The 12,792-nt window shown below is 34.1% G+C and overlaps 3 protein-coding genes across 5 annotated transcripts; 2 read left to right on the top strand and 1 right to left on the bottom strand.

Moving 5' to 3' along the window:
- The first annotated feature begins 2,177 nt into the window (after positions 1-2,177).
- Positions 2,178-3,631, top strand: LOC142504467 (uncharacterized). Its single transcript, XM_075617327.1, has 3 exons — positions 2,178-2,202; positions 2,295-2,389; positions 2,623-3,631. Exons 1-3 carry the CDS (start codon positions 2,178-2,180, stop codon positions 3,208-3,210), a joined length of 708 nt encoding a protein of 235 aa, XP_075473442.1. The 3' UTR covers positions 3,211-3,631.
- Positions 3,561-7,007, bottom strand: LOC142555715 (uncharacterized). 3 transcript variants are annotated; one of them, XM_075666772.1, is made up of 8 exons: positions 6,876-7,007; positions 5,851-5,943; positions 5,449-5,820; positions 5,175-5,344; positions 5,019-5,099; positions 4,847-4,922; positions 4,681-4,773; positions 3,561-3,941 (listed from the first exon to the last, which is right to left on the bottom strand). In XM_075666772.1, the coding sequence occupies exons 2-8, from the start codon at positions 5,924-5,926 to the stop codon at positions 3,751-3,753; spliced, it is 1,059 nt and encodes a 352-aa protein (XP_075522887.1). In that variant the 5' UTR covers positions 5,927-5,943; positions 6,876-7,007; the 3' UTR covers positions 3,561-3,750. The 3 variants fall into 3 exon arrangements, with proteins under 3 accessions (XP_075522887.1, XP_075522886.1, XP_075522885.1); XM_075666771.1 differs by having other exon boundaries at positions 5,449-5,876; positions 5,907-5,943; positions 6,876-6,960; XM_075666770.1 differs by having other exon boundaries at positions 5,449-5,943; positions 6,876-7,000.
- A 3,496-nt stretch (positions 7,008-10,503) lies between these two features.
- Positions 10,504-12,583, top strand: LOC142555714 (IRK-interacting protein-like). The gene is made up of 2 exons (XM_075666769.1): positions 10,504-10,856; positions 11,051-12,583. Exons 1-2 carry the CDS (start codon positions 10,785-10,787, stop codon positions 12,449-12,451), a joined length of 1,473 nt encoding a protein of 490 aa, XP_075522884.1. The 5' UTR covers positions 10,504-10,784; the 3' UTR covers positions 12,452-12,583.
- The last annotated feature ends 209 nt before the right edge of the window (positions 12,584-12,792 follow it).

The raw sequence follows: 12,792 nt of genomic DNA, 5'->3' as shown, positions 1-12,792 counted from the left end.
AAATATGTGGGGATCACACTGAAATGAAAGACCACATAAACGCAGCTTCCCCCATAGTCCATAGGCTTCCCCACCACCGCCACAGCCGTTGCCGCAGCCTCATTTCTCGGGGGATAATTTTCCTGCTTGTAACTAAATGTGACTAAAATGTTATAATATTTTACCACACAAAATATTTATTTTGTGATGAATTTTAAAATTTTTTGTGGTTGCGTTTAGATTGATGAATTTGATTAGGAGTGAGGTGATTTGATTTGAGGATGAATTTGAAAGATGGATTCTAAATAACAATCAAATTGACCACATTTAAAATCCATTATTATTAATTTTTGTGCATAATTTGAAAATGAAATAGAGTAAATTTGAAATTTATTTTAATTTTATAAATCCCAACAAGTTTAAAAAATTTGAAATCAATATTTGAAATCCATCATTCCAAAAACAACCTAAACAAATTTGGGAAGCAATTAATTTGACATTTAACAATATTAGTTAGCTTTTCAATTTGATAACCCTGATCTCATCTGGAAATAGGGAAAGCAAACCATTCGATTGTATGGAAGTCACTACCCAGCTGTCACTATATCCTATTCGAGTAAGTCTATTATGGGATAGTCTCACGAATCTTTATCTGTGAAACAGGTCAACTCTACCGATATTCACAATAAAAAGTAATATTTTTACCATAAAAAGTAATAATTTTTCATGGATGACCCAAATAAGATATATGTCTCATAAAATACGACCCGTGAAACCGTCTCACACAAATTTTTGTCATTCTTTCCCTTACATAACTCAAGTGCCAAAATAATAAAACTGTTTTTCGGGTTAAAATAATTATGAGTCTTGACCTGATTTATTATGAATCGGTTCAACACATTTGAGATCCAATTAATTTAGACATGTTACGATAATTATAAATCAATTCAACTTATTTCACACATAAAAAATGTTAGATATTATAGTCATACTCCAATATGTATAGTTTGGCCTGAAACATGGTGGCCTATACCATAGGTACATTAACTATAATCCAAAGTATCCATATGTGTTGACAAATAATCTGTCTGATGTGACAATTTGACCATGCTAAAAAGTCAACACTTGAACAACGAATAATGCTAACAAAACTTACCTTTATTTTTCCGTACTAATTCTATATTTACTTCCACATTTATATTAAATATTCCAAAAAAGTTTTTTGCTGTAAAAATCTTTCAATACAAAGCTTATCCGTGCCTTTAAAAATAAATTAAACTAAAAAATAATTTGACAGATGCATGCAAGTGTTATTATTGAAATTTTGTCTTTGCTTAGTATCTATGACCTCATCATGACTGTTGATATATTATATTAAAAGATAAATTATACTGTAAAAATACTTAGTTAATCAGATGCTTAAGTTAATCAATTCGTTATTAGGGCATTAAACCAGGAAAGTTTGATAAAATAATTTCCAATATCTGAGAAAATACTTAACTTGTAGGTATCTTATTTTTTGGATAATAACAAAAAGTACATATGACCATTTAATGACTAATAAATATGAGTGTTCGTTTTGTTAAATTATCATTCAAATGCAGTAATAATTGACTTTTGATAAATAATTCTCAGAGACTATAAAAATAATTATATTATAATTATTACACTATCCATGATTTAGAATGAGCTAAATATGTATTCAACTCTTTTTTTTTTTAAAAAAAAAAAGTCAGCATACTCTTTTTCTAAAGAGCAAAGTAGATAAATATAGATACACGTGATATCAAAAAGAATATCTCTCCATTTGACATATATATATATATATATATAATTAATTAATTTTATAAAACGGCACCAATATTACAAGAGCGAGAGCTCATGAATGCTTGAATTAAAAATTAGTCGATTAATAAAATATTTGGTATATAACAAATGCTTAAAAGAATCATCCAAGAACAATTGGTATATGGATATTCGAATTCATGGCCTCTATTTCGATATCATGTTAAAATTTATTCATCCCAAAAGCTCTAACAACAATAAATTTATATTTTAACAAAAAATGTGATCACCTATGTATTATATCTAAGGTTGCGAATAAAGTAACGGTTTACAAACTTTTATATAAAATTCAGTTTGATCAGCTACCCCGAATTTTTTCAATATAAATCTACACGTTGGTTTTCCCTGGATTAATGTCAACCTTTTCGACATTGACATGTACATATTTTGCTTTTCCTTTTCTTTATTTTAAAAAGCCACTTTGGAACCAAATCTTATTGTATCTTTAAGCATCTTGTCTTTTAATTAAGGCAAACAAGAAAGGCAGCGACAAGAAGAAGAAGATGTGAAGCTAGTTTGGTCTCCAGAAACAGCATCAAAAGCTTATATTGAAACCGTAAAATCAGTAAGTATAATCATGGAAGGTCTCAGTACTACGAGCAAGCATGCAGGCGCTAAATTCTTTAACTTCTCGAATGTAAATTTTCTAAAAAGTGCAAGTATTTCCCTCCAGATACAGACCAAGCTGCCACTATTCCTCGCACAAAATCTAAATTTGTTCTATGTTTTGATGTTGAAACAAAAACATACTTTTTCTTGTGATGTTTCTTGGATTAATTATTCGTTATTTGATTGTAGTCTGAACTTTTCAAACAATCAAGCGTCGCAGAGTTTGTATCAGCCATGGCGGCCGGGTGGGATGCCAAATTAATCGTCGAGACATGGTCAAGAGGTGGTGCAATCTCCACTAGCATAGGCCTCTCAATAGCGAGAAACCATACAAAAGGAAGACATGTTTGTATAGTTCCAAACGAGGAGTCCAAGTCCGAATATGTGGAATCAATGCCCAGATCTGGTCACTCAGCAGAAATGATAGTAGGGGAGCCAGAAGAAGCCATGGAAGGTTTACAAGGTATCGATTTCTTGGTAGTGGATAGTAGCGTCACAGAATTCGCAAGAATATTGAGGGCGGCTAAGCTAGGGCATAAAGGGGCTGTTTTGATGCGCAAGAATGCTAGTTCTAGAGTCGCATTAGATTTCAGGTGGCGTGGCGTGCTTGGCCAAGAGTCGAGAATCGTGCGCTCCGTGTTTTTGCCTGTGGGGCAAGGGTTGGATATGGCCCACGTGGGGGCAAGGGGCGGAGAGTTGGCCAGACGGAATGGAAAGAGCCGCTGGATTAAACATGTTGATCGGAAATCTGGGGAGGAGTTCGTATTCAGGAAATAAACGGTTCTTGGCGTAGGGGTATGCCACTTTTGTTTGTTCCTTTTATTTTCTGAATAAAGAAAATAGTTTCAAGGAATGAAATCTAGAATGTAGATCTATGGCCAGTTATCTTCAAATGAGCTTTTCTCGTTTCTTAAAAAATAGTAATACTACACCAATTTTCAAGACATGAAGCTTAAATTATTAAAGTAATATTTGCAAAACTTATTTTAAATATTTCTCCACTTCTTGACACAAATATCTAAACACTCAATTGACTAACATCATAAAAACACTAAGAGACGCTACTTAAAGATTTTAAACATCAAAGTTGAATCTTCATAGAGGTTGCATCAGTATTAACAATAATAAAAGCCTAATCATCTGCAACGATCGTGTATAAATCCAACGCAGAACCTATTACAGTCACCGAACACCAAAAGTGCATTACAGTTAACCAACAACAAAACATGAAGCCATAGTCTCATGAGAAGTGGGGGAGTTCAGAGATCGAAAGGATCCATCCCCTTTGTGGTCTGAAAGGGAACCTTTTTGAAAGTCCTAATGCCTATTAGTTTCATTTGATCTATAACGAGATGAGCCAGTTCCATCATTAGCACGTGTCTTTATTTGATGAGGCAGGCCTGCTCCACGTCCGTTGTCTGGTTTTAAGCTTCGGACATTACTTGATCTTTCTGTTGAAGGAAGAGCCCAGCCTCCACGATTCTGAGGCCGTTGAGTGCTTCCAGATGCTGAAGTTTCAACAACGAACAAAGCCATGAGTAATCAAGTTCTAGGTTATCTAGAGATCATAATCACAAACCACAAATGACAGCAGCCCAACTATGAAGTCAGTGTTCGAATAGCACAAATTGGTAGGTATATAGAAGACACAAAACACGAGTAAATAATTACAGCATCGAAAGCCTTCTGACCACCATATGAAAAGGATGAGAAAATGAAGCAAACCCAAGAGAGGTGTTTGACGTGTATGCATAGTATAATTAGTGTAATTTACTATTTATTAATGTAGATAGTCATATCTCTGTCATCTCTACAATTCTGTCGGGCAGTAAAATACGTTGAAGAAAACCCATGTTCGATAACATTGAAAGGGAATAGTCGCTTAATCATCATAGCTAGATTGGACAATAAATATTTGAAAAAAAAAATAGTCATAAAATACGATTACTTCATGGAAAAATCAGAACCAGAAGCGTAATTACGAGCCAATTAATCAGCAGTTCCCACTGCAAATATAAACATCAAAATGTAAAAACTTTAATTCAACTGTACCGACTGAAAAAAGTGATTCCACGAACGCACTAAAAATGTCGCAAATAGAAGAGAAAAAAACCTTCTCACAGTAATTACACATAGAGAAGATATCATTTCGCACCTTGTATATTCTTCACAGCATTTTCACTTCATTCAAAGAACACGCTGAAAATAAGCTAAAAATGTCTAATCGTAAATGTGATAGGAGCTTACCCATAGCATCTTGTAAAGCAAGTTTTTCGCTCCACCCAGGGAGATGCTTTTTAGCATTTCCTGACCATGCTTCTTCAAAACCAAAAAGTTCATCTGAGGAAAACAAAAGATCAATGGTAGTAAGAGCCTTAATGGCAACACATCCAACCAAAAAGAATTAAGCTACCTTCATTAAGATTGTGCAGAGTCTGCATTGTGTCCACATGACCGTCAGACTTCAATTTTCGAGTCATGGAATGACCCTAAGGCACAATGCAAAATTTCAACAGACATTTCAGAAAGCAGAATCGATTGAATTCTAGAAGTGCGCAAGACTTCCGAGGATGTAGAAATGGTACCTTTTCATGAATGCCTCTAGAGACCCTATGTGTCGCTTGACCAGTAGAGGAATTAGCTTCTTTAAATTCTTCCAAACTCAACTAAATAAATAGAAGTCAGGTCAACCCCTCAACAAGATTAGGAATGAAATTGACATGGCTAGTAACTGCACTTACTCCATCACTCCCAGCCCTCCTAGTATTAGAAGAGGTGTAATATGCACCATTAGCACCACCATAAGTAACAGTAGAGCTCTGAAAAGTGAAACTTTGTGTTTGAGGTCGTGGCCTTCCATGGTTCAATAGGTTTATATTGTTTTTATCAGCCATATACTTGCCCTTTTTCTCTGCAAGCACAAAAAAAGTAAAGTAACAGTAAGTTAGATCAGTCCGTGAACCATAATGATCAACCAAATTGATTGGCATTAAAGAAGCACAAAACACAACATACCATTAGCTTCACCATCTGGGTCGTCCACGATAGGCTCTTTGCTTGATCTACCATGCTTCCTAGGATTAACTTTTTTCTCCTCCTTGCTTTCATTTTCGTCTTTCTCATCATCAGAAGTCAGCTCCTCGATAACTGGTCCTTTGGGTTTTTTGGACATGGAAGGCTGATGATCAAGAAACCCAGAAGAATTTTCATTCATAAATGGACCGCCACTTGGTAAATTCATGAATGGACCTCCAATAGGTAAATTCATGAACGGACTTCCATTAGACCCAAAGAAGCTAGACCCAAATATACTTCCACGGCGTGTGAAGAAGGGGTCATCAAATGGATCCCTACCCCCAAAGAAGCCAGATAGCATACTCCTCTGACCTCCAATGCCACCAAAACCATTGGAACTACCAAAAGGATCGCCAAAACCATTGGAACTACCAAAAGGATCGCCAAAACCAAAGAACGGATCTCTCCCTCCCTGCATTTTGAACTTGTGCTTCCCTGAAGTAGTAGTTCAAATAAAAAACACAATAAGGCAAAATAACCGAAAATTACGTGGAGCTCAACACAAGAACCAAATGCAGCACAAAATTCCCCAAAAAAGATGCAGTAATTTTTTATTAAAGAAAAAACGCAACAAACTAAAAGTTCTTAGCAAAAAACAAAACAAAAATGTTTTTATCACAGTAAAAAACAATAAATGTTCAACGAATTACAAATGGACAAAGAACAGAATCTGCAGTTCAATCAAGCAAAAACCACGCTCCTATACAATATGCCAAAGGATGGCATGGGTCATTATACATACATCGATAGAGCACAACAGTCAAAAGCAAAATGATAGCAGATTATTAAAACAGCTGGAACTCTTTACTACGCATGAAAACAATTTCACTATGTTTGACTCTTCAGTTTCCTGAATAACTGGCAAATTTGAACGCTTGTTCAAGCCTAGAAAACAGCCATCCTTGAAAGTTAAAACTAATGCAGGGAAGCGATAAAAAAATAGAGAGAGATTCAGAGCCTCTCTTCGAGTCACGCTCATCTGAAATATGGTTTATATTCAAGAAATTCGATTCAAGGACCGTAAAAGTTCAAGTTAAGCACGGCGACTCCCTTGATTCTATATAGAAGAGATCACTAAGCAATCTCAAATGCAAAACATTCGTTGAAACCCTAAATCAGACAACCAAATTCAAGCAGAACTTGAGTTTTCCAAGTTACTCTAGAACCATTTGGGTAAACCAAATATATAAATATACAAATCACTCACAGAGATGATGCCAACTCGCAATCAAATAAAAAAAATTCGAGAGAAAATATAAACTCTACAACCGAAAAAAGAAGAAGCATAAATTCATTCCCGATCGCAAGGAGATCACAAAATTTTAAAACAATTGAATGATCACCGAATTTTTGAGGAAGAATCGAACCTAGAAATTTGGTGAAATTCTCGAATTTGTAGAGCAAATTGAGGATGAAATAGAATTAAGTTTTAAAAGATGAATTGGAATGGCTGTCAACCAAAAGCATACGTTTTATGACGCCCGTGAGGAGAAGTGCTGTAAGGAACGTTCTAGACTGCCAGTATGGGCTCTTCTTGGGCTATTAGCAAGGGCCGCCCGCCATCATTAATTGGGCTTTTAGCCCGCTTCTGAGACTAACTTGTATAATTTTTGTGGAACAAGGCAGTAGTATGTCTACGGCTCGGCATGTTTTCGAACATTTCATTTTTCAAAATTATTGTATTACTCCAAGTTCTTAAAGTTATGCGTGGAATTTATATATTATTGTGAGTATTTCAATAACTATAATATGTTGATATATCACTGTAAATTGTAAATCATCCAAATCGATTGCATGGAGAGGAACTTTGAAGATATTTTTAAATATCTATTTAAAAAAAAAAAAAAACAGAATGTAGGAAACATTAAAAAACATTAATCTTAACTGAAAGCATGATTTTTTTTTTTTTTTGAAACCAAATTTGAAATTGAATGGAAGAGACATTAGACGCTAATAATAAGGACGATGCAGCTACGTCGCATTTATTGACTAGAAGATGGCAAAGTTTGAGACACGAGGAAGCAAAACAAATGACGATGCAGCTACGTCGCATTTATTGACTCCGAAGCTGGCAAAATTTGAGACACGAGGAAGCAAAACTAGCCTCCCCCTACATATATATATATATATACACAGAGCCACCTCATTTTGGCAACTCTAGTTAAATGACGTCAAATTGCTAATATTGTCATTTGATATTGTTGTCTATGTGAGTCGTAAATACGAGACATCATGTCTCAATGGTAAAACTGATTTCTGATGGAGACAACGTTAGCAATAAGAAAACATAAGAGTGATATATATATAGTGATATCAGACAATACAAATAATAAGGCATGTTTATTTTCGAATTCATAAGCCTGACAGTCTGATCTATCGATACTCAAGCATACGTAACCCCTCGTATTTATCCGTTACTTGGAGCTCTGTTTTGCCAGAAATAAACTTGTGTTTTTGTTAACAAACTCCGACTAAACGCTTATGTGCAAGAGACAGGTGAACACTAGAGCCAGCGACATGATTTTTAAAGTTACATAAACTAAAAGCAAATTTTGATAACACATGTTATTAAGTTAGAAATAAGCAAATATATAAAACAAAAATTGCAAAATTCTTCTCTCTGATGGTTATCAAATTTAATTAAATTTGTTCATGCAAAGGTATCTATGTCTATGGCCTAGGGTCACATTAGCTACAACCAATACGAGTTAGCTAGGGTACCCGTACCTTAGACCTGTCGAGTTTATCATTAGTAAGCTGATCAATATGCATTATTGCGTAGCAACAGCACACCTCTAAATTTATTCACGTACCATGGTTCTAGATTTACATCGATGCATTCATTCCCGAATTCAAAGAAAGAATGTCTATTGGAACTCGATTGAAGAATACATACGTACATATATATTAATACTAGCAGATTTCAATCAACTCCAGACGAAGACTACTCCGCGACTTTGACGCTGACGCTCATTAATTACGAAGGTTGACGAGTATTGAATGGAGAGGGATTCTGCAAAATGAGTTGGAGGACATGATTTGTGCTTGATTTGCGTGTGAAAAACGTTATGTTATGCCGGATTTGTTAGATCCATTATTTAAATTTTTAATTATTATTTTTATTATTATACAATTTAATTCTGTAAAAAAAATTGAGAAATTGGTATTTCCATATTTTATATTGTCAAATTTAGTAAGAGTCTATTGGTTTTAGTTTTTTCTGGAAATTTAGTCATTGGAATGTGGTGTCAGATCAATACTCTCAATAAAAAAATTACTGAAATTATAAAAACTAAAAATACAAAATTAAGGTTGAAATTTCGTAACATAAAACACAGTAAGAAAAATAAAAATAAAAACAAATATACACTATCAAACTCAATGAAAAGCTGGTGTAATTGTACACAATTTTCCCCAATTTTTTTTTTTTAAATTTCGCGTAGATATTAGAAAGCTAGAGGTTTGTTGATTTCTCATACATGGGTAAGGAGCAATTAAATGAGACGTTGGTGCTGCAAACTTAATTGGTGCATCTTTAATGGCTCAACGACCGAATTTAATTCGTATGTGACCCCCCAACAACAAACAATATCGATTAAATTTTTGTTTGTGTGGGTATCCAAACTCCAATTTGTGTTGCCTATACCGTATAAAAAATAATATATTTTTTATGAGTCGAATCAGATAGTAAATTCGTTTTATAAAATTGACTTATATCTGGTATGATTTTTTTTAATTCTATACAACTTTGTGTGATGGTAAGAATCAGAATAATTTATTGTTGATAGATCAAATCTTGTATTTCATTTAAATTAAATATAATTCATATGATTAAAAAAAACATAAAATTACAAGACTGAAATATAAATTCATCATTAATAAACTTAAATTAGATATAGAAAAAATAAAATTACATAACGAAACTTACATTAATTTTCGAAGTCGGGTAATAATTGAACTTTCTAATGCAAACATACTCGGCATGGACGTAAATATGTGAAGAAATCAATTCTTGCATATTTATTTGTACTCGTTGACTTTACTACTAGTATTGAGCATCGCATATCCGATTCATTATTTTTGTTATAAAATAATTAATATGTTTTATAATAATAAATAACAAATCAATAATAAAAATAATATGCATACATTTTATATATAGACTTAACTAAAAAATTGTGAAGGTGGATTTTGACATGAGCATTTGAAATTGGAAGATTTAGAATTATTTAGAATTCAATATATTTCAAATTCATTCATTATTATTTTTAAAAAAAAAAACTTCTTTTTAAGTGAAATTTGAATAATCATTTATTTTTAGAGATTATAGAAATTCTCTCAATTATTCAATTATTGATATCGTCATTGATTAACAGTTGGTGTGTTCGAAATACACCTCATGATTTTCTGAAGCGTTCTGAAAACAAGATTAAATATATATTATACGCTAAGCACGATGAGAACGTTACGTTCCTAAAAAACGAGAAAAAGTTGTATTAAGCATTATTAAACATGATTCATTGTGATTAAACATGATTTTTTTAAAAAATTTAAATTATCAAATTTAAAATCAATACCTTTCAATTTACACCAATTAAAAATCCTATAAAAAAATCATCGTCTTCAAAACAATTGAAACTCATGAGTCATAATCTTCCTGAAAACCTTTCTTTTCGATTTTGAAATTTATGTATTAAAATTTTTAAATATTGCACATTATTATTAAATTTATTATATATGTGTGTTATTTAGTCTATTTATTAGAAAAATTATAAATCGTTTTTTTTTTTACTTTTAATCTCATATTAAATTCATTTAAATTTTCAAAACTTAAAACTTGCTTCACATTTTTAGAATATTATTATATTATATTATTGGTGGAAACTGGTTCAAATATAAATAATTTAATTGTTTCCTAATAATTTAACCATAAATAAAATAAATCAAAATACAAAGGATTATCTTCCAAAAAGGTAAGAGCCCTGTGACCCGCTGCATTTAGTGAATGTTGTGCATCTGCATTTTGGTGGATGAAGATGAAATAATTGTCAGTACATGGCTTCGCTCGTCCCAATTCGAAACCTTCAAAATCTATACCCAAAAATATTAGAGATTAAGATCCGAGGGAAAGCACAAACCTTAAACAAAATCATTGTACAGTTAAAAAGAGGATAAAGGTGCCCATGCAAAATCAAGATATTTTATCGAAAATTCCAACCTGTCTGTTCCTAGTTTATGTATCGCAGTAAAGTTCAATTTCGGAAAAGTTTTGTATAATGACATCAATGGCCACTGCTTCTGCCGCTAAAACTTCCGTTTCTCCTCACAACCCTCTTCACTTCACCCCTGTAAGTATCATCTTCTACACATCAACATTTTTGTGCCAGCGTTTTCATTTTCTTGAATAAACGAGCGAAACACAACTAGTTTCATGTTTTTACGGGATAAGAATGCGTAGAGTCTTTTCGTTTCTATGTCTTTTGATTCATGACTTTAATTCTGGGTTCTGTTTTTGTTTTCATTTTTTGTTTGGGTTATGAAGATTGAAGAGGGTAATGAAGATGAGGAATTTCAGCAAGGACTAAACAGTTTCAGAGCTACAAAGCCAAGTGAACATTTGGAAAAAAGAAACAGTGATTATAAGCACCAGCCGAAGCCATTGCATTCTGAGAAAACTAGAGGCAAGGGGTCTTCGAGAAAGAGGCAAGAAGGTGATGATTTCACTGGGGTTTTGTGCAGCAAGTGCAGGCCTAGCAATCGGGAGAAAATTTTTTCGGTTCCTAATTTGGAAAATAATGGAATTTTCAAGCAGTCTATGGTTAGTCCAAATGCCATTTTGAGGTCTGTTTTGGGTTCTCTTGGGAAGAAAAGCCCACGGCTGTCAGATGGCAGCGGGAGCGGCGGCCCCGCCGTGTCAAGGGAGGAGCATTTGAAGAATGCGGTGGCTGAGCTCTCAAATGAGCTCATTCAAGCCACTAGAAAGAGGGATGAGGCCATTCTTGAATCTTCAAAGTTGAAATCATCTATGGCTGAGCTTGAGAAGAAGCTTAATAAGCTGGAAATTTACTGCCATAGCTTGAAATCTGGGCTTGAAGTTTGTGGCAATGGTAATAATTCTCATTATCAAAAGTATCCGAAGTCTCCTTCTAGTGTGAATTGTCAGTGTATTAAAGTTGGCGATCAAGAAAAAGTGATTCAACATTTCTTGGTTTTAGTCTCTGAGGCAAGATCGTCCGTTCGGATTCTGAGCCGGGCTTTGTCTCATCAGATAAGGCAAATGGGGGTAAAAGTGTTTGATAAGATTTCGTTGCTTCTCCAACCTTATGATATAAAGATTTCATTTTCAAGAAATCCAAGAGCCTTACATTTCTACATGGAAGCTTTGTTAAACAGGGCACTTTTTGAAGATTTCGAATCCATCGGGTTTCAAAAGAGTGCTTCGAATCAAATTCTGAATCCGATGGATCGTTGTGAAGCGAATTTTGTGATGTTTGCTCGGTTGCAAGGGTTGACATGGGAGGAGGTGTTGAGCAATGGAACCAGGCATTTTAATGAAGATTTCAGCAAGTTCTGTGACAGGAAAATGAGTGAGATTGTAGCTATGTTGGGTTGGAACAGGGCGTGGCCTGAACCACTTTTGCAAGCATTTTTCGGAGCTTCTAAAGCCGTGTGGCTGGTGCACGTTTTGGCTAATTCGGTGCACCCGGGTTTATCCATTTTCAGACTCGACAAAGGGGTCAGTTTCGATGCAATTTACATGGAGGACATGAATGTAGATAAGGTTAAAATGCTAATACCTACAATGGTTCGAATCATGGTGACTCCCGGATTCTATGTGTATGACAATGTGATAAAATGCAAGGTTCTTTGCAGTTATTATAACAACAGTGGTGGCATCGGTATGGACTCCACAGACAAGGGTTCAACCCCTTCTCCTCCTTAAAAATGCAACTTGGAATAGAATCTTGATTGATGAAAAACTTGTATGTTTTGATTTGATGTATAATATTTGATTTTATACTTGAGATTGTGTTAAGTAAAAAAGGGTTTTTTGGCCGTTCTTGTCTTTGTTCGCATGACTCTACTATGGTCAATATGCTAGTTTTATCAGTCTTTCACGTTTTGGATTGATGGTAAAATTGCTTGGCACTGCGTTAACATCAAACAGTGGCATGCATTCGATCTACAAATAGTTTCAAAATGGAGCATTTAGTGAGAAGAGGGTTGGATTCTTGGGATAAACGATCGGCCTCACCACCACATTAGTTACTGTATGTGAATCAG

This window comes from Primulina tabacum, chromosome 9, assembly GCF_025594145.1.
Source record: "Primulina tabacum isolate GXHZ01 chromosome 9, ASM2559414v2, whole genome shotgun sequence".
NCBI lineage: Eukaryota > Viridiplantae > Streptophyta > Magnoliopsida > Lamiales > Gesneriaceae > Primulina > Primulina tabacum.
This window is presented reverse-complemented; position numbering and strand designations above follow the sequence as displayed.

What these genes read in the sequence shown, in the direction of transcription:
- LOC142504467 (XM_075617327.1), top strand. Translation starts at nt 2,178, where the DNA reads ATGTCAACCTTTTCGACATTGACAT. An exon ending in AACCTTTTCGACATTGACAT is followed by an intron (nt 2,203 to 2,294) that starts GTACATATTTTG and finishes CTTTTAATTAAG; the next exon opens with GCAAACAAGAAAGGCAGCGA. An exon ending in ATATTGAAACCGTAAAATCA is followed by an intron (nt 2,390 to 2,622) that starts GTAAGTATAATC and finishes ATTTGATTGTAG; the next exon opens with TCTGAACTTTTCAAACAATC.
- LOC142555715 (XM_075666770.1), bottom strand. Translation starts at nt 5,926, where the DNA reads ATGCAGGGAGGGAGAGATCCGTTCTTTGGTTTTGGCGATCCTTTTGGT. An exon ending in GGAGGGCTGGGAGTGATGGA is followed by an intron (nt 5,100 to 5,174) that starts GTAAGTGCAGTT and finishes CTATTTATTTAG; the next exon opens with TTGAGTTTGGAAGAATTTAA. An exon ending in TGCTTTACAAGATGCTATGG is followed by an intron (nt 3,942 to 4,680) that starts GTAAGCTCCTAT and finishes TTGAAACTTCAG; the next exon opens with CATCTGGAAGCACTCAACGG.
- LOC142555714 (XM_075666769.1), top strand. Translation starts at nt 10,785, where the DNA reads ATGACATCAATGGCCACTGCTTCTGCCGCTAAAACTTCCGTTTCTCCT. An exon ending in ACCCTCTTCACTTCACCCCT is followed by an intron (nt 10,857 to 11,050) that starts GTAAGTATCATC and finishes TGGGTTATGAAG; the next exon opens with ATTGAAGAGGGTAATGAAGA.